Source organism: Saimiri boliviensis, chromosome 10 (genome assembly GCF_048565385.1).
Source record: "Saimiri boliviensis isolate mSaiBol1 chromosome 10, mSaiBol1.pri, whole genome shotgun sequence".
NCBI classification, from domain to species: Eukaryota; Metazoa; Chordata; class Mammalia; order Primates; family Cebidae; genus Saimiri; species Saimiri boliviensis.
Window position 1 is genome coordinate 114471142 of NC_133458.1, and position 21057 is coordinate 114492198.

A 21057-nucleotide genomic window follows, 5' to 3' on the forward strand; every position below is an offset into this window, starting at 1 on the left:
AAGGCTCACGGTCACTGTCCACTCTGTGTTCTCTCATAGCCCTTGCAGTCTAGTAGTTGATGTGGATTTTGGAGAACATTTATTCCCATCACATGGTTTTACCAGCAAAAAGGTGGGAGCCCCGAATGGGGATATGACGAAAGCATGTCGAGAGCTTTCAGAACCCCTACGCCGGCACCCCAAGGACAAGGAGGACTGTGGACCTAGGAAACTGGAGTGGGAATGCTGAGCCTTGTTTTTTGTAGGGACATCTCCTGTGTCTTTTTATTTTATTTATTTATTTGTATTACTATTATTATTATTATTATTATTATTGAGATGGAGTCTGGCTCTGTCACCCAGGCTGGAGTGCTGCAGCATGATCTCGGCTCACTGCAACCTCCGCTTCCCAGCTTCAGGTGATTCTCCTGCCTCAGCCTCCCGAGTAGCTGGGACTACAGCCGGGCACCACCAAGCCCGGCTAGTTTTTGTATTTTTAGTAGAGATGAGGTTTCACCATGTTGGCCAGGCTGGTCTCAAACTCCTGACCTCAGGTGATCCACCCGTCTTGGCCTCCCTGCTGGGATTACAGGCGTGAGCCACCGCGCCCAGCCTCCTACATCTTTTTTAAAATGCACCTCCCCTATCCAGCTGTGAACACTTGTGAGTTGCTTATGTATAAAATCAAGGGCATTTTTCGCTTTGTGAAACGTTTTTTGAAGGTTCTCTATTTTTAATTAGGTACTGACTTTTTAAACCCGCAAATGTCATGCCTCCCAGAATTAGAAGTGTAAATGACCTTCAGGGGCTCCTTCCCAACTCTGCCAGTTAATTCAGGCTCCTAGAACCCTGGAAAGGTGTTTGGAGATACCCATAAAGTCTGTGTGCCTTGGTGATCATATGTGAAGTGGGTTATTTCGGTTTTTGTTTATTTAATGGATAGAATACCGTAGTTACACTTAGTAATACTCATTCACCCAAAGGACGGGGGGCTGCTAAATCATTGTGTTTTTTGATGAATGGCTTGTACACTGAAAAATAAATTGGACAAACTGGCATAGAGCTCAGTGAACATGAAATCAGCTATTAGAAGAAAGCTCGTGAACAAATTCTGAGGCAGATATGCATCTTTTGATTAATGCTCTATCAATCATCCACACAGCTACTTTAGCTAAGTCTTGCCATAATCATTCATGCTTGCTTTTGGAAACACTGGCAGCAACTATAACGTCGCAGAAACGGAATATTACTACTGATTTCTCCCTAACTTACTGTGAACAATGACTGTTTTCACCATGTTTCTGCTTTCCTTTATTAAAGAAATACAATGCAGAATGAAAGGAGAGTTCCTCAAAGCCTCGTGAAATTCTCCTAGGGTATTCTTAATGATATTCAGTCTTAAATGGGCAAGCTATTGTAATATAAGGTTCTCTGTAGGAATAATAGTAATGTAATCCCATTGAAGCTGCCTGTTATGGATTGTAGTCGAATAGGCAAAATGTAGAGTCACATTAATGAACAGAGTATATCTTTGGAATTATTACTTAAAGTTGTTGAAATGGTTTGAATTTTGTTATTGTAATTATTTTATTCTCCGTTAATGCGCTTAACAGCCATAGTAATTAACCCACCAGATTGGAAATTTGCATGAGTTCTAACTTTGACGTTAACGAGAAACCCTGATTCTTTCTGGGTATTACACAGCAGGAGAGGGAGAAATAGATACACACACATATATATATATATAAATATTTTTTCACTGATTATTTTTTTAAAAAGAAATTTCCATGAATGCAATTATTAGTTTTTCACACATTTTTAAGCCATTGGCAAATTTTTTAAGAACACTCCATTCTTTTAAGAGGATTTGATTCCAAAACTATGCTGGCACAGAGAATGATTTGGTACTGCCGGCTCGTCGGGAAATCTTTAGGTAATATCACTGCTTCCTCAGGACTTACTGTAGCCTGGGAAATAGTGTGGCATAATAAAGTAGTGACAGGCATTAGCATGCATAATGGGCTTTAATAGACATTAAATGCTGTTTAGCTAGAAGAAGGAGCAGTGCTTTCCCACTGGAATATTCCTTCATCGAAGCCCATTGATCACTGATTTCAGTGGGGAGAGGTTAATCCATCAGCTTCTGTAACCAGACGGCACTGATGGAAATTCTTTAGGTGGCATTCTGGATGAACCAGGCTTTCCATCTTTACAAACAAATGAGTGATATGACAAGCATGGTGTTCAAAACACATTTAACCAATTGATTTTCTTTCCTCTTGTAATAAGATCTGGAGACATATGAAAGCGTGCGGTGTGAGTTAAGATTAAAGGAATTGCTCCATGCACAGGAACATACGGAACTGAGAGCCAATAAAAGTCCAATAAAGCATGTAGTCACCCATTCTCTTTTTTATATAAAGTTTGTTATTGCAATAAATAGTTATTATTGAGGCGATGCCTTTTATTTCCGTTTTTGCAGGATCTTGTTTCATATCTGCGTTCATATGTGCATGCACATGCGTGTCATCTCAGGGCTCATCTTTCTCTTAGAAGTTTTCAAGATGCTTGGCAATAATCCTACTTTCTCATTTTAACAGATTTGATTTGGAATGGTAAAATTATAAATAGAAAGCTGCAGATCTTGTGTAGTGTCTGAGCTCGGTGTTTAACTGATGGTCTTCTTTTATTATCTCCCCCGCGCAGCCCTGCCTTGAGCTTCACCTACTCTTCTGCGCCCGTCTCTCTCCACATGCATCAGCAGATTCTAAGCCGACAGCAGAGCTTAGGTTCAGCCTTTGGACACAGCCCTCCACTCATCCACCCTGCCCCAACTTTTCCAACACAGAGGCCTATTCCAGGGATCCCTACGGTTCTGAACCCCGTCCAGGTCAGCTCCGGTCCTTCTGAGTCCTCACAGGTGAGAGGGACAGGTCGATGCACCCCGCTGTGCTGGTCAATGGAAGGTGGGTCAGCTACCATGTGAGCCTTTAAGCAACATGGCACCTCTGTGTTCTCACGGCCTCCATACTGGCATCCTGTCTCTTTAATGCTGAGGTCTAGTCTTCAGCTTGGTGGACGTGTTGTATAAATGCTCCTTATCAGACAATAGCTTCTTCCCCCAGAGTCGTTTTCTCATGGGCATAGCGGCAGGCTGCTTGATAAAGTTTCACTGTGACCTGGTGCCATCATAACCTGCACCCCATGTCACTGCAGCGTGTGGATGAATTGCTCTCATTTGGTCACTGTTCATTGCCACTGCTAACAGTTGTGACTTACCACCAGGTAGTACTTTAGAGGAAGACTAAAACTCTGCCCTGTGTTTAACTGTTGCCACTTTGATATTATTTGGAGAAGAATCTGGATGCTCTAATTAAAGAACTTCACAAACGGAACGTGTTGGTCTTCCACCCTCCTCACAACTTTGTTCTTTTGAAATACACTGTTGGAGCTTGTTACAGCCTAGGGCCTCAGCTCCATTCTTCCAGCTTTTAAAAGCCGTAGGGAGTTTATACTCATGAGTTAAAAATGAAGAGCTGCCGCACGAATGTATTTTCTACCTTTGAACACGTTGTGTGAACTCTACTATCCTGGGATGGGAGCATTATCAGAGTCGTTGCTTTATTGCCAAATAAGCCTGCTTGTCCTGAGTTACAGGTTTTAATTATGGTACTGCTTCTTGTTGATCAAAACCTTTTTGTCTCTGGCTCTGCAAATGTAACCAGCAGAACAAACCCACGAGTGAGTCTGCAGTGAGCAGCACTGGTGACCCGATGCACAACAAGAGGTCCAAGATCAAACCCGATGAAGACCTCCCCAGCCCAGGGGCTCGGGGGCAGCAGGTAGGACACACAGGCTGCACAGGCCAGCATCCATTCCTCCCGAGATGGGTGTCTTTGGGCCACTTCCGCTCCCCCTTCCTCCCCAGTCCTGATGTCTTTTTCGGGACATTTCCTTGCGCACTGCATTGTTGACCTTGGCCATACTCAACTTGCTGAACAAAAAAGGCTAGATGTGGAGTGGCTACGTTGTTTTTCTAGCTCAGAAGCAAACAGAGGCAGTGCAGGAAGCCATGGGGGGCGTTTCTTCTTGACAGTTTAGGCAGCTTAGGGGTATAGACAACTGTAGCTAATAGAGAAAATGAGGAAATGGTTGCATTAATTTTTTGCTGACCACAGGTGAGACCAGGCTTCAGTCCTCATCTGTGATCTTGGGTCTGAATTACTGAGCTCCTGCACCCAAGCCTGACCTGTGGCAGATCTGATGGCTCCTGTACCAATTGTGTTTTTATTTTTTCTTGTTTTACTACTTCCCACTTTCTAGGAGAGCCATACGAACCAGAAGGGATGAAAGCACAAGTAACCTAAGGCTAGTTAGATTCTGGCCCTCAGCCCCAAATTCTGAAAGCAAGAGTATAGGAATTTCCATCTGGATTCCGCCTGTAGTCACTTAAATCCTCTGGGCCTCAGTTTAAGGATGTGTAGGTTATACTCATAATATCATCTCATAGGGCTCTCCGCCTGATGCAGGAAGGAGCTCTGTGACTGCGAATTCCCCAACATAGAGCTTGGACAAGAGTCCAGATGTCCACAGAATCTGGACCTTGCTGTCATCAGGCTGCTTCAGTCCAAGCCTCAGACTTCTTGCCCAAATTTCCTTTTCAGCAAGAATGTGGAGGCTGGAGTCAATTGGTGTCCCAGGTTCTGAAATGGATCTTTTCTCTTGCATATTGCCCGACAGCAACAACCTTGCTGGTTAAACTGCAGTGCCTGCATACGGTTTTTATCATCTAGCCCTGGATTGGGACCTGAATCTACACAAGACGACTTCTCAGAATGACTTGTATTTGCATTGCTGTGAAGCTGCCTTGGGAGTTTAGGAAGGACTGTGCCCCTGAGCTTTTGGCCCCTGGGCCTTGGCTAGTGAGCATAAACCTAGAGAACAGAGGTTGAATCCGGTGGGCATTTTCACTATAAAGTCCACAAAAGTGCCTCATACAATCTCCAACAGCAGGGAAAACAGAATTAGAAGTACTAGTAAATGATTTCCCACAAAAAGTAAGAATAAACAAATTAACACACTGAAGATAATTAAAACAACTAAACAAAACAGAAGTAGCAGTCCTTTGGGTAAAGCCCTAATTTAATTGATTATCTTACGAGTTTTGTTTTGTTTGATTTTTGTTTGTTTTTGTTTTATTTTGGGTTTTTCTTTAGATGACATTTGACTTTATTTTCAGCTTTGTAATCACGGAGGCAAACTTTGGCCTCAACTTTTTATCATCATTTTGACAGGCTGTTGCCTTGAATCACAGGTTAAAACTCTCAGAGGGTATTTGGTAAGTCTGAAAACATGCACAGAAATGATTTTATTGTTTGACTTCTTCAGTTCATAAAACCCTAGACCCAAATCTACATTGAGTTTTTACTTTCTCTCTTGTCTTCCCTCCCATTGTGTCTGATTCTCTCCCCTTCTCTGTTCCCTCCCCCAACCCTCCTCTTTCAGGAACAGCCCGAAGGAACAACCCTTGTCAAGGAGGAAGGGGACAAAGATGAAAGCAAGCAGGAGCCTGAAGTCATCTATGAGACGAACTGCCACTGGGAAGGCTGCACGAGGGAGTTCGACACCCAAGAGCAGCTTGTGCACGTAAGTGGATGGCATTCAGGAATGGGGCTTTACAGCTCTGTGACCCTTTCCAGGGAGGTTGGCCTCTCTGACCCTGTGCTGAGTCAAGTTTCTTAGTGAGCCGCACTGCGCACTGGAGAGGGCTTTATGACTTTCTGAGAATAAAGAAAACTCGGAGCCACGGTGCTTGACCTGTTCAGTCAGCTAAAGCTGAGTGTAAAATTCAATAAAGTCTTCAATAGAGAGTGTAATGACTCTGATCCTGTAAGCCAGAAAACACTATTTTGAGTTAGCGACTTTGATGGTTATTGAGTAATAGTAAGCTGGACATGAATTATGATTAACCTTTTAACCAAGTTTGATTCCATTCCCAAGACCTGGTAACAATGGGAAAAATGCGGAGGTGGGGGATTCCTTTTTTCCGCTCCCAAACCCTCAAAGCCTAAGGAAGCGCCCATTATTTTAAGCTGCAGTTAGTGCTCTTTATGAGCTAGGTAGCATCGTTGCTTGGTTTGAGGCCAGCCCTTGTGGGGTTAGGAGTTTCATGGAAAAAGTTATATGTGTTTTTAAATATATTTAGTGATGGATGTTTTGGAAACTGCAGCGTGGTCAGATTGAGAACCACACCTCCTCTTCCAAACCAGGTTCAGAAAATTTTACGCTCTCTGCTGCGTGTCATTTCAAAAAGTGCAGTGTGCACACAGCCTCCTCCCCACCCCCATGCCTGATTTGTGATACTCCCTTCCCAAAAGTGCTTCACTGTTCTTGGTACTTTCTTGGAAGGCCAGTGGAGTTTTCCCTGGCAAATGGGACCAGGAGCGGCTGACGTGGAAGGGCATTTAGACAATCAAGAATGAAAAGATGCAGGTGCTGCAGCTCCTGGCAGAAGCACAGGGTCCTGTTGAAGCATTAAGTGTGGGCAGTTTTTTAAGCTTTTAATACTATGAAAAATTGGAGAGTAATATTTGTTGCCATTCCCCCCTCCTGCTCTCTCTCTCTGTCTCTCTGTCTCTCTCTCTCTCCACTTTCTCTTTCATGATCCATTCTCTTTTACGGTAACTGTATTTTTAGGTGATTCGTGTCTCTTGATAACCCTCCTGCATCTAGATTAAGCACTAAAATTATGAAGTCCCTCTTACACCCCACACATTTCGTAGGTGATGTGAGCTCTTAATATGTTGTCCTGCAACTCGGCCTATCCTATGTAATGTATTCCACGCATCGCAGTTACATTGCAGTGTTAAGCACATAGGTTGCCAGATTTTGAGCTCTGTTCTATACAGAATGCTTTGAGGATTTTACATGACATTGTCAGGGTTCCTCCTCTCCATTTCTTTTTAAATCATGTCTCCTGGTAATTGTATAGGAAGAATTATAGATTTCTGAGCGCAGAAAAAAATATCAGAAAGTCAGATGTTTTTAATTAAGGTATATTTCCAGAATTTTTCCATGAACTTAATTTGATTCTTTCTCTTTAATTTGATGCAAGTGTTATTTTGAAGCCAAGCCTGACTTAATGGCCCTTTATTCTTTATTCGTGGCTGTTTTAATGGAAATCACAAAGACGTTGGAATTACGAAGGGGAGAAACGTTTGGAATTTTTGTTTTAGTATGGGGAAATACTCCCAAAGAGTAGCATGTGCTGTGTGTATCCGTAGTGATATAACGAGTGAAGAACAAACGTGAAGAGAATTGTTTGTGCAAAAGCTGCCATCATAGAAGAGATGCTGGCAGAGCAGCTTGCTTTTTAAAATATCCTGAGGGTGACACAGTCTCATGGTGCCGTTTTGGAGGATAAGTCATTGTACTTTGCAAGGAGTGTTGGATACTGGTTCAGTCATTGTCAAATCAGGAATGAAATAAGAGCTTATTTTAAGTCTACATTTAAAATGAATTGTGCTCCCCATAAGAGGCAGGGTTTGAAGTAATATTTCTTGGAGTGTGGTACTAACTTAACCCTTTCACAGCCTAAGTAGGATATTGTGAAAGCTTTTAAAAGATGGTGATATTGCAGGTATTTGAATTTAATCTAGATGGCGGCTGGTCTCTATGATGTTTTAATAGAAAGATCTGAGTGTTAAAGAAAGGCTGCTTAAAACCACCAACTAAATGACCACCATGCTATTCATCAAAACGGTCTTTAAAAACTACGAATGTGCACATATGCAGTGGAATATTTTAATTCCAGCTTAACCAGAAGAAATTCATGTCAGGATTAGAAGAAAATCCAATATATTACCTTTATTATATTAATTTTAGTCTGAGACAAATTATATGAGTAAATAAACTTAATTAAATGAATTAAGAATTATAATTTACCACAACATAAATACGGAGACTAGTTTATATCACTTATTTTCCACCTTTTTACTTACTGTGTAAGGTGCAGAAATCCCACATTTGCATGTTTAAATTGGTTCTACATTGCATGACATGTGTGTACCTTCTTACTCATGAGTATAGCCAGCAGCAATAGTGGTGGCCTGGTATAGAATGGGTAGGTGCTTTGTATTATGTTGATTGAAGGAATATCTTCTTCACGTCCGCCTAATTACTTTGGTGGTAGAATAAATAGCAGTTACAAAAGCTACTTTTTTTTTTTTTTTTTACAGAGGGAAGCATTAACAGTTTCCATTCCTGTGACTTTCCTTAGAGAGAGGACATTTGGTGAATTAGTTGGATTTTCATGCCACATACAACCAAGAGGCAAGGTGTTAAACCATTCTGATGCTCTGCCTTATTTATAGCCGTGACCCATTCTTTTTCCCCCCTCTTACAGTTAATAGAAAGATTCATGATTCTTCATGGTTGTCTATCTAGTGTCTGACAGTCCCGACTGCCTGCTAAAGCAAGTCACTATCTATAATTGATATCCTTCCGGGGAATAGGGTGCTGGCTGCAATTGAAGGGCTTTGCTGAAAGCTCTTAAATCCTGACAAGTTCTCCCCTTGTTCTGGTTCAGTCGTTGGGCTGCACGGTTGGAATTCCGGAGTTATTTGAACTTGGTGCAAAAGGGAGACATGTGTTTCACATTAGCAAATCACAAAGTTGAAGAAGAGAGTTAGAAACTCGGCTGACTTTGCCCGCCAGGTAGTCTCATTTCCACTGTAATGCACTCCATGTACTCTTGAAAAGATTACCTCGTCCATTACTATCTGAACAGATGGGCTAAATATTAGCCGTTCCCTTCTCTTCTCCTTTATTTCAAGCCCCTCTCCTTCACCAATTATGTGTTTATTCTAGGTTTGCTGCTGGGTCTTTATCACAGGGATGTTTAATTAATTTCTCTTCCCAGCAAGATAATTACAACTGGGCTTAGTTACTCTCAGGCTAGTATTAAATTCGTCATAAATTTACTTCTGTGACCAGAAGCTAAGAAGATAGATGCGTATTTTTGTTAGCTGTGTTTTTGTTGTACTTCATTTCTTTCTTGGTGTTAGTTAAAATTGAAGGAAACAGGAAAAGTATATAGAACAAAAATTAATTCCAAGTATGCTGAAGACTGGATTTATTATTGATTTGCCAAAATGCAGGTATTGTCTCTTGCCATTTGAAAGATACGCATTCTAACATCTCAAAATGAAAGTCCACATTTTTCCTCAATTTTAAATTAACCAGACCACCTTTTTTGTTGTTGTTGGGCATTATATTTTAGAAGACGTGAATCCTAACTTCAAATGTTTCTGAGAGCTGTAGTGTTGTTTGGTTTCGCTTTCTGCTTATGCTGATGTTACTTGGTTTAGCTTGTGTTACTATGTAAAGCAGCTCAGCCTAGCTTCTTCCAAGCAGGAGGGATGCTTTCTGTGTACGCGGAGATCCATTTTCCTCTTGTTTTAATTTTGTCCTGGAAGTAAGTTCCATCTCTGGCTCTTTGATGTTTGAGTGTCTGAAATACGCACATTCTGCAGCACACGTTAGTGTCAGGTTCTCTGAAACCTGCACACTTCGGTTGTGCGTGACATTGTATATACCACCCATATTTTGAGAGGTCTTCTAAGAGGAGGAAAAGGAATAAACGTAAACAACTTTTATCTTGGTGTGGAGTCCTCACTGCTGAGTGGCTGTTTATGCTTGAAAACATCAGTGCTGAGATTGAAAGAATAATCGTGTCATCACCATACTTCATGTCCACCTGTTTGCTGTAACTCTGCAACTCTGCCCTCAATTTCAACAATCCGACTCCCTATTTCTGTGTAAGAAATAATACAAATAATGTTCTTCCCAAAGGTCTTTAAAAAGCCAAATTATTTTAAAAGTTTTATTCCCAATCCCCAGCAGCATGCCCTGCAGGGGCTCTTGGCAATCTCACTGAGGGATGTTGCCTTCTGCCTGTGGGGCAGAACCACAGAGAACCTGAGATGTGTTTCTGTTAGCACCCAGCTTCAACTGGGTGGCATTTAAGTCTCTGTAATCCTCCATTTGTCTCCCTTAAGCATAGTGTCAAAAATTCACCTTTGTGTAGAGTGATTAACCACCTACTTGGATTTTTAAAGTGCTTTCATATGCTGCAAATTTTGATCTCTAAAAGCACGCTGAAGTTTCCTTTATCAGAAGAATACAGTTATAATCACCTTTGCTGCCATTTGGAAACAAATTCTATACATCAGCAGCATGAAAATGAGCGGCTTTCTTTTTAACACAGAAATTTAGATATAAAGAAAGCACATCTAATTTGTGAAGAATTGATGTGTCTGTAGGAACGCAAGGAAGAGTGAGGATGTGAAGACATCATTTTCACATTAATACCGTGATCCTAAATTTGCATTTTAAATGTTTCCCATGTAATTTTGATCCCTTTGCTAAAGTTGCATTGTCTGTCCTTACCTAAGAGAAAATTGAGTTTAAGATGTGATGGAGTCTCAGATATGAGGCAGAAATTAGTTTTGTGTGTGCATAAAACATAAAACGAATGAGTGAAGATTTTGATCTTATTTTCCCTACATGGAGTTGCTAGTTAATTTGGTTACTGTAATTATTTGGAAACACGGCATATAAAATATAAACCCAGAACTAAAAACTTCAAAGCCATCTTTTGACAGTTTTGCCTTAAGGGTCACGTTCTCTTTAAAGTTGCTGACTAAATTGCACCTGCAGAAATTGTTCCCATAAAGAGACACTCAGGAGATCAGGTCGAGTGTGAGGGCTGTGTGGTCCACCAGCCAGAGCCCCCATGGCCCAGCTGGGATTCTGAGTGGCAACCCCATCTCTGCCCTGACTCTTGGGATGACCTCCTTAGAACCATTTGACCCCTTAGAACGTTATTTTCTCACTTATCATACTGTGAAACAGCCGTGAAAATAAACGCTGTCCCCAACGTCCAAGGCCAAGCAGAGATCACATGCAGTAGGTCTAATGAGAAACAGACAGAGGGTCTCGAAAAGGTCACTCCGTCTCTCGTTGCTTTATGTGTGTGTTTTGCTGGGTTGAGTGGGGGAGGAGAATGCAGCGGCACTGTTGGTTTCTGTGGCTTATTTTATATTAATTCTTGCTGAACTGGGTTGTACGCTAGACTGAAGCCAAGAGACTTCCTTTTTCTTCTGCAGTATGTGTCTGCTGAATAAGACCTGGCCAAGACATCTTGCCTCATTCAACCTTGGTTTAGTCAAAGAAAGCAAAAGGTTGGAATTGGCTAGTCTTTAGGATAGGGATGGGAAACAGATACTCTTTCTAGTGCCAACCTGATGGCTGGCAGCCACTGGGAGTGCTGTACAGAATCCACCCTGCTGTCAGCCTGGGAGGGAGTTTGGGTGGGCTGGGAGTTGGGAGTGCTGTGGACAGTTATCGGTGACTGCCCCCAGGTGGAGTTTAGGAGGTGGTCGTGTATTACTTAGTTTCTTAATTCGTTTATTCATTGTATAACCCCTGAAATATTTCATCAGAATCTTCCTCCAAATAACTGTTTCTGCCATCTGGGGAACATTTTCCTATTGAAAGATTTTTAGCTGGTTCTCAATGATACTTTAGGTGAGATTTTAGATTCTGCCAATGATTAGTGCCCTGGAATATTCTGTATGGATCTCCTCTAGACAAGTGGGAATGGTGGTCACTTTGGGCTGGACTGCATACATCGTTTGAATATACTTGCCTCTAGCAGATGTTGCCGGCATAATATATTCTCCTGCTTATTAGGAAAAGTACCAGGCATCATTAATGGATCAGCCATTTGCTCAGTGGCTCTTCATGAGATGTGTGGGGCAGCCCTGGCAGGTGCAGTATGGACTAGGGACAGCCCGTGTGGTACCCACGGCCCCAGCTTTGTGGTGGGCACATGATTTATACCCTCAAGAACTGGACAGTCTAACTGGGAGGGGGAGATAAGGACACATAAAAGCATAGTGAATAACATGAGGTGAAACATAATGAAGCCATAATGTGTATTGTGACTTTATGGGATCAGAGAGGGAGGAGTCCAGAGGGATACTGGAAGAGACTCCTGGCAAACAGGTGGAAAATATGGTTAGTGTAAAAGTAAATCATGCAGGTAAACTTTTGAGGCCTGATGAGATGATGATGATGGTGATGAGATGATGATGATGATGAGATGATGATGATGGTGATTTGAGAAAAATTGGCACCCAATTTGAAAGAATACTTTTGTTTCCTATCGCTACCCAGTGGCAGTACAACGTGAATGAGTTTCCAAGTGGACAGACCTGGGTTCAAGGCTTGCTCTTCTCCTAAGGAAAATATAATATACCACATAAAACGGTGAGGGAATTAGCTAAAAATATTATACTCAATAAAATGTTAGTGATTCTGCTTACAAGAGAGACAAATGTGAAGATATTTACATTTAAAGAGGCTGCCATGTCCATACATGTCACATATAAAAGCAGGGGTTAGGTTAGTATGCAGGCAGTGTTGGGGTTGGAAATTAGTAATTGCAAAAAGATGTCAATAGGCCGGGCACAGTGGCTTACACCTGTAATCCTGGCACTTTGGGAGGCTGAGGTGGGCGGATCATGAGGTCAGGAGTTTGAGATAATCATGGCCAGCATGGTGAAACCCAGTCTACTAAAATGCAAAAAATTAGCTGGGCATGGTGGCGCGTGCCTATAGTCCCACCTAAGAGGCTAAGGTAGAGGAATCTCTTGAACTCGGGAGGCAGGGGTTGCAGTGAGCCGAGATCACGCCACTGCACTCCAGCCTGGTGACAAAGAAAAAGATGTTGATAGGCCCCCAGTTCATGAAACACTGCGAGAGAAAAACTGGAGGGGCCTCTGGGTTCATTTCTTCCATTGCAGATTCTTTGCACACTTCTGATGTGTGTAGATTCCCTCTCTCCTGTTTGTGTGTTCTCATGTCCTGACATGCTTCTGGAAATTTTCCTCAGTGATTACACCAAAGCAAGGTTCCTCCACTCTTGCACATAAAGGAAGATCATTCTCTGGTGTTGGGGGCTGTCCTCGACATTGTAGGGTGTTGAGCAGCATCCCAGGCCTCTCCCCACCAGAGGCCAATTCTTTATAGTGGAGGGCTGTCCTGTGCATTCCCTCCTGTGCAAAACTGTTTCCAGACATTGTCAGATGCCCCCTGGGAGACAGTGTTGCCTCCAGTTCAGCCCTATGTATTTCCTTTTGTCATATAGTGTTGAGAAAGAAAAACACATGTAAGAAAGACAAAAAATATAATTGTGATTAAAGAAAAAGTTTCCCCTGCTTAAAGGTACTTTAAAATGTTCATTTTAGAAATAAAAGATGATCTCATTAAACTGTCTCTAGTAAAAAGCTACTTAAATATTCCTCTGTGTGTGTGTGTGTGTGTGTGTGTGTGTGTGTGTGTGTGTGTGTAAACTGGCAGAGCTTAATTTAAAAATCACATTTGCTAAGGTTAGTCAGTCAGGAGTTCTCAGCAAGGCCCATAGCCAGCCAAACCCTTTTTCTTGGTGGAGAAATTCCTCTTTTCTTTCTTTTTTTTTTTTTTTTTTTTTTTTTTTTACAGCCCTAGGGAAGTCACTCAGACTCCAACTTCTGAGATCATGGCAAGCAGAGTTGGAGATCAGGCTCCTGCTTTAACATAAAACAGAGTTCCAGGAACAGAAAGCAGTTTTCTAATACAAGGACTTTTTTTTTTTTTTTTTTTAAATTCTAGGATATTTAGGCTTGTCTAAGATTAGACAAATACTACCACGGAGGCATTTTTATTTTTTCTAGAGCAATTAATGTTGCAAGAGAAGAGAACTGTAAATGGCATATCCTCAAGAGACTATGTATAAGCCAAGGTCTTAAACCATCCCCACCCGACACCACCCAGTTACCAGTAAAACCAGCATTAATCAGCGAGTGGAGGATGGGAAGAATACCAGATAGTGGGTTGGAGATCTGTCTTTTATTCCCACATCTGCCAGAAACTGTTTCTGAATTTGAGTAAGTCACTCTGCAGTAAGTCCTCCATGCCTCATCTGTAAAGTGGCGATAATAATATCCATTCAAGTTTCTTCACTGGGTTTTTTAATTAGTTTTTTGTTTATGAGGGTAGAATGAACTCCTAGAATAGAAGTACTTTGTAAACTCAAAAGCTTTATTCGAACGTAAGGGCAAATAGAATCCGTAGCAAGTAGTACTAATAAACTCACTTAATTGAAGAATGGAGAGATTAAGCCGACTTTCATGAACATGTAAAAAGTCCTAAGTATACCATTGATTCAGTTGCTCAGGCTCACCTATGGAGGCTGTTGTCAATCTTACCTGTTTGATCGTCTGCTGTTGATCCATCATCACCACCTGGTGGCCACTACAGAAATTGCAAGCATAGTATCTGGAAGAAAATGCTTCATGCTGTCAGATTTAGGGTGCTGAGGCTGGGGGCTATCCCTTTGGGTAAGGGAAGCATATAGGGCAGGCTGTTATGAGTACTATTGATGTACAAGCAGGACGGTGGGAAAATGAGTAAGGTGAAGGCGCAGGAGGAGGAATGAAAGATACATCTCATGGAGACTGGATGTTATGAGCATGGTATAAAATAAACTGGTAGACCTAAATACAGAAAGACCATTGCAGAAAGTCATTGGTAATTCTATGTGGACGAGACAGCAGAAAGAAGTTAATGGTAACAGAAAGTATGACAAAATTTTATCTGTGATTATGGGCTAATGTAATAAAAGGCCGAGGTTTTTGACATTTCTTTGAATTAGAAATATAATTACAAATGATTGGTTTTGTGCTTTTTGTTTGAAGAGTGGAATGATAAGTAATGCAGTTAGAGCAGAACCAAAGTGTGTCTGGAAGGCAGAAGGGTAGTGGGTGGTAAGATTAAAGAGCCGAGTAGCGCCATGTCATGGGAGATGTGATTGCTAGACTGGGAATCTGTCTTTTATTCCAGATGGAGAAAGGAGAATTGAATGCTTGAGCAGCATTAGCCTCAGAAAGACGGGGCTGAGCCTTGCAAAAGCGGAGAAGTTGCAAGTACAGTGTATTAAAGAGGGCAAGGGTAGGCTGGGGAAGGGCCAGAAGTGAGACTCTGCAGTGGAACTTATTTGAAATGATTATTATTTTTTAATTTGGGAGGGTAGTTTGGAGATGTTTCACAATTTCAGTATGAGCAGCTGATGTGGATGTCGTACATGATATCCAAAGAGAAGTCAGCATTTTCAGGGTTGCCGGCTGAGTACTGGGAGGAGGTATTGCCCAGGGAACCTCTGACTCTGGCCAGGGTCGCATCAGGCTCTTTACCAAAGGGTACTAAGATTCTATCATCTTTCTTTATAAAAGGATTATCAGGGTTGTTGGGAGAATTATTTCTGACAGTTTATGGGAGATACCTCCTACAGTGCTTGTCAAGTTTTTAGGGCCAGTTAGCTTTTATTGTGGTTGCTATAATTTTTCCTTTGTCATTATTTTGCTTTGTGCAAAATAAGATGTGCCAGGCCAAGTGAGTGGCTCATGCCTGTAATCCCAGCAGTTTGGGAGGCTGAGGTGGGAGGATCACTTGAACCCAGAAGTTCAAGACCAGCCTGGCAACATAGCAAGACCCCATCTCTACAAAAAAAAAAAAAAAAAAAAAAAAAAAAAAAAAAAAAAAAATTAGCCGAACATGATGAGGCATACCTGTAGTCTCAGCTACTCGAGAGGCTGAATTGGCTGCAGTGAGCTGTAATTACACCACTGTACTTCAGCCTGGGCAACAGAGTAAGACTGTCTCAAAAAAAAAAAAAATGATAAGGTGTGTCTTACTTTCTAGTTATAAGTTTGTAATCCTGCGGCACACAGGCTTCACCTGGCAAATAGCTCTATACATCTCCAGTGGCCACCACTCTTCTTCCAATTGGGGTAGGATTGTTTTGGACAAATACAGAGAATGAATATTCAAAGCATTAGGTCTGGTGGACTTAGACAAATAAAGCAGACAGGTAGCTCGACCACATTTTATTTCCAAGTGGTGATTCAGATGAATGGGATGTAGTTCCGGGTCTGTTTGGCTGGAATGAAAATGTCTTTCTAATCAGGAAAACAAAACTGCACCAGCTGTCTTCTGTTAGATTCACAGGACTCTCTGCGGTCGACCATGTCTCTAACATAACCGGCCAATCTTATCTCGTCTGCTAGGTGTAGCCTCTTGCTTGTGCTTCAGCACGTGTGACCTGTCCCAAGGAGCTCTCTACGATAGGCAGGAGAGTCCGGTTCACGAAGAGGAGATCTTCCTGGTGGCCTTTCCTGGGGGCAGGAGCGTTTTCACACCTTCCTCTGATGCAGTTTCTACTGCAGGATAAAGTAGTCAAGCTGCAAGTGAAACAGTCCTCACTGTATTCCTCCTTGTGTTTAGCAGAGATAAACTTCACTGGAATCTCAGTACTGAGCCGTTTGGCTTCTGGCTGCAGCTTTAATTGGTAAAATGCAGATTTTTTTTTTTTTTCTTGATCAAGAGGGGATTATTCTTGTTATCAGTCCAGAGCATCTTATTTCAAGATGAAAAGCCTTTACGGAATTACAGATGCCAGCACTTGTACAAAGCTTTTTGACGATTGACAACTCAAAGAGAAGGTATGATTTATTAGTCTGTAGTGGCTAACCCTGAGCAGTGGTCTAGGTCCTACTGATTTGTGAAATTGCTTAATGTGAACTGCCTTTTTATGCCATGCAAGCCCCAGGTTACTCACGTAAATGTATATTCTACATTACATGAAATGTTATGGGAAAGGGAAAAGAAAAGGGATAGGGGAGAGGAGCAAGGTGGATTCGAAAATCCATCTTGGTGGTGCCTTTTACAGTAGTTTGGCTGATAAGCCGGCAGAGGAAAGATTAATAACGAGGCTTGTCGCTATCAGTACCTGCTTGTCGATTCTCTGTAACAGGGCTGTCTGTTCAGCATGGAAATTATTGATTAAATAAAAATTGCTATTAGATCGTGACGTGATCCATAATCACAAACAATGGTGGACATTCCTCTCTTAGATCCTCGGCCATGCATCAAGTTGTTTCTTTTTTCCCCTGGCCGTAATTTATATTGTGCTGACACTTGGGCTCATTAGGGATATCCTTTCTGCTCAGAGGCATGAGCGGTGAGGACCAGCAGGAAGTCGGGAGGAAGGGAGGAGAGAGGATGGCCCCGGCCAGGGGTCTGGCCAGTTTATTCACTGGGCTAGCATGAACACGTTGCAGTAAAATATATATCACATAGCAGTTCCCACTCTGACCGTTTTGAAGTTTTCAGTTCAGTGTGGCATTGAGCACAGTCACAATGTTGTGTAACCACCGCTGTCAACTTCCAGGATATTTTTGACAGAATCTTGCTGTTACCCAGGCCGGAATGCAGTGGTATGATCTCAGCTCACTGTAACCTCTGCCTCCTGGGTTCAAGTGATCCTTCTGCCTCAGCCTCCCTAGTAGCTGGGATTACAGGCGCCCACCACCTTGCCTGGCTAGTTTTTTGTATTTTCTATATTTTTCTTTTTTTGAAATGGAGTCTCACTCTGTCACCCAGGCTGGAGTGCAGTGGCGCAGTCTTGGCTCACTACAACCTCCACCTCCCAGGTTCAAGCAATTCTCCTTCCTCAGCCTCCCGAGTAGCTGAGATTAGAGGCACCTGCCACCAAGCCTGGCTAATTTTTCTGTATTTTTAGTAGAGATGGGGTTTCACCATCTTAGGTGAAACCTAAGGTTGGTCTCAAACTCCTGACCCCAGGTGATCTGCCCGTCTTGGCCTCCCAAAGTGCTGGGATTATAGGCGTGAGCCACCATAGCTGGTCCTTTCAGGACATTTTTATCAGCCCACAGGGAAGCTCTGTATGCATGAAGCGGTCACCTCCCACTTCCCCTCCCCGCTAGCCCCTGAAAACCACCCATCTGTATTCTGTCTCTATGGATTTGTCTATTCTGGATATTTCTTAAAAATTAAATCATACAAAATGTGATCTTTTGTATGACTTCTGCCTTTTTTGCACTACCATGTTTTCAAAGTTCTTTCATGCTATGGCATGTATCAGTACTTTGTTCTTTTTTACGGCTGAATAATATTCTCTTGGATGGCTACATCACATTTTGTTTATCCATGGATCCATTGATGGACATTTGAGTTTCTACTTTCTGGCTATTACTGTGACAGTCATTTACAAGTTCATGCTTGGACACCTGTCTTCAGGTCTTTTAGGTATATCACTAGGAATGGGATTGCTGGGCCATGCGGTGATTGTGTCTTTGGTTTATTTGAGAAACTGCTAAAGCTAAGGCTGGGTTTAAGCTGTAGGCTCTGCCTTTTTCAGGTGGTCTCACCTTTAACTTTATTCTGCCTCCCTTGGTGCCACACCTCCTTGCCTGCGGGCTGCCTAAGGTCCCCTGGGCAGGGGGCTCCGTCTGGCTGTGGAATGCCCTGTGACATGCTGTCTGTGAGCACACAGGCATTACCTAGCAGATAGCTCCATGCATCGATAGTGGCCACATTTCCCCTCAGCAGGGTGGGACTGAGTAGTCAAAGCATTAGGCTAGGTGGGCTTAGACAAATAAAATAGACTGATAGGTTGACCACATTTTATTTCTAAAATGGCGATTCAGAGGAATGGGGTATAGTTTCTGTTCTCTTCAATAGGAATGAACATATTCCTCTTTTAGTAGCTGGCTTATGTGTCCCTCCTTGCTGGACATGATTGCTGTGGTCCCTCCTAATTGTAGAATCTTTAAAATGACCTAACCCAACTACAAGGAGGTCTAGAAAGGCTAAAACATTTATTTAAGGCCACTAAACTCAGTAGTTGTTTGCTAACTGATGAATCAGTTCCCTCATACACAAGTCATATTGTTTTAATGGCTGCTTGGTGCATATAAGGAAGGTTTGGCCTTTAGACATTCTTAGCTATTAAATGTATGCATTTTTCTATCTCTCACTTCACCCCAACAGAGACAGTCCCCTTCCCCTGTCCATTTCCTCAAGTTGCCTCAAGTTTGATATTTTTCCCACGTATGTATGGCCAGTCAGATACCACTGAAAGTGACCATAATGCCTCATCACAAACGTCAGACCCTTTTATCAAAACACAGCTGAAAATCACATGCTCCTCTGTAACTGAATATTTCCACTCAGGCTAAAACCCATGAACTCATCCACTAGAGACATCTGTCTGTTGATGTAGACGGTACTCTGGTACAGGTATGCTACTGATTATCCTAAGCTTAAAGCTGGAAGCAACACTTAGAGGAAGCATAACTTCTTAAACTTGAACCTCCAAGCTCCCAGTGTACTCCGCTACCCAGCCCGTCTTATTTACCGGTCCCACTTTAAGCCGCAGCTCCCCACGTGGAGAGAGGCAGAGATGAGGCTTCTCCAGAGGGAAAGAGCTTTCAGGGCAGCCTCTGGAGCCTCATGTAGGCACAGGGGCCGTGTGCCTAGGCACCCCTAGGAACAGCTCCGAGTGTCAATCCAGGCTTCCCAGGGGTCCTTGTTGAATAGCAAGAGAGTTTGGAGAAAGTGCCACAAGACAGTTGAGGATCACTCCAGAAAGCCACTCTAAGCATTCACGAATTATCTAAGGAAGAAAAGACCAAGTTTGAAGAATATAGATCCCAATGGAATTCTTTGATAAAGTTAGATACATACAAAAGATGGAAAGAACGTAAATATGTGGAAATAAGAAAGAGCTAGTGACGCAGACTTACCTGAACATATTCAGTCTCCTGGGGCTACTGTGGGGTCCTGATGGCCACAGAGGGGATGTTGTAGGATCCAGGAATGGGAGGCACATCCCTAAAAATGAATGGTTTAGAATCAACGAATGGCAGTGAAAACAAACAGCTCACTTCCTCATGTGCTCATCTTCTGTGCTGGTCCAAGTGAACATTCATTTATTCATTTTGTTATTCGTTTGGAGCAAGGAGCTGAGAGGACAATGATGATGCCAGTGAGGCCTGTCCTCCTGGGGCTTCCTGTTGGGAACAGAGACAGCAGAAAAAGGAATCCTGCCTGCCCAGCTGAAACAGGAGTCAAATCATTGATTGGCAAGGGGATCAGAGGCCGGTTGAGTAGCAATGTCAGGACCAAGATTTCTTACAAACGAAATGGTTCATCATGGCACGGTGAACCAATATCAGAAATTTTTGATCAATTAAAAAAAAAAAAGCAGGGGTGGTTTACTGGGGAAAATAGAAAGTGTTGACTATCATTCTGTACTTTCAAAGGGGACAAGAAAGTGAATTCTGAAAAGTACAAAGGAGGCAGTCAAGTCAATTCTAAAGAAAACTCTATCTTTATTATCATAAAAATGTTGTCCTATTGAAATGGTGATCATTGGCACCCTCTAGGTTCACCAAGAAAACTGTCATACTAGACGGGCTGATACTTCCTTTTTTTTTCTTTTCTTTTTTTTTTTTTTTTGAGACGGAGTCTTGCTCTGTTGCCCAGGCTGGAGTACAGTGGCATGATCTTGGTTCACTGCAACCTCCACCTCCCGGGTTCAGGCAATTCTCCTGCCTCAGCCTCCTCAGTAACTGGGATTATAGATGCACACCTCCATACCTGGCTAATTTTTGTATTTTTATTAGAGATGGGGTTTCACCTTCTTGGTCAGGCTGGTCTCGAACTCCTGACCTCGTGATCTGCCCACCTTGGCTTCCCAAAGTGCTGAGATTACAGGTGTGAGCCACCCTTCACAATATCATTAGAATGATTGTTCAAGAAAGTATAGTGACTATGCTTGACAGGACTTCAGCAAAACCTTTAGTAAGAAACTGTGGCCAAGGCAGAGGAGGGTGGTTGTGTTAGAAGATACAGTTATTGTGTAGATGATAAGGACGTGGCTAGGCACCAAACAAGGGAGCTGTTTCTAGAACCATGCTGCTGTGCTGGGCTCCCAGCCCTGGTCTGCATAACAATTTGTTGCACCTGTTTCCAGGATGAAGTTGTGGAGTACAGTTATCATCAGAGTTGTTGGTGAGGAATGTTCATATCCAGTTAATGGCCAAATCAGGATCCTCAGAGATCTTGAAAAAAAAAAAAAAAAAAAAAAAAAAAAAAAAAAAAAAAAAAAAA

General features: G+C 42.3%; 1 protein-coding gene across 4 annotated transcripts in view; it reads left to right on the top strand.

The window, feature by feature from the left end:
• Window positions 1-21057, top strand: part of GLI3 (GLI family zinc finger 3) — a 270545-nt gene that overhangs the window by 204512 nt on the left and 44976 nt on the right. For 3 of the 4 annotated variants that reach the window (XM_074379780.1, XM_074379781.1, XM_074379782.1), the window contains 3 exons: window positions 2686-2899; window positions 3705-3821; window positions 5485-5625. In XM_074379780.1, the coding sequence (XP_074235881.1) occupies window positions 2686-2899; window positions 3705-3821; window positions 5485-5625 (472 nt within the window). The remainder of the gene's footprint in view (window positions 1-2685; window positions 2900-3704; window positions 3822-5484; window positions 5626-21057) is intronic. The other variant, XM_003930761.4, reaches the window with a different exon arrangement.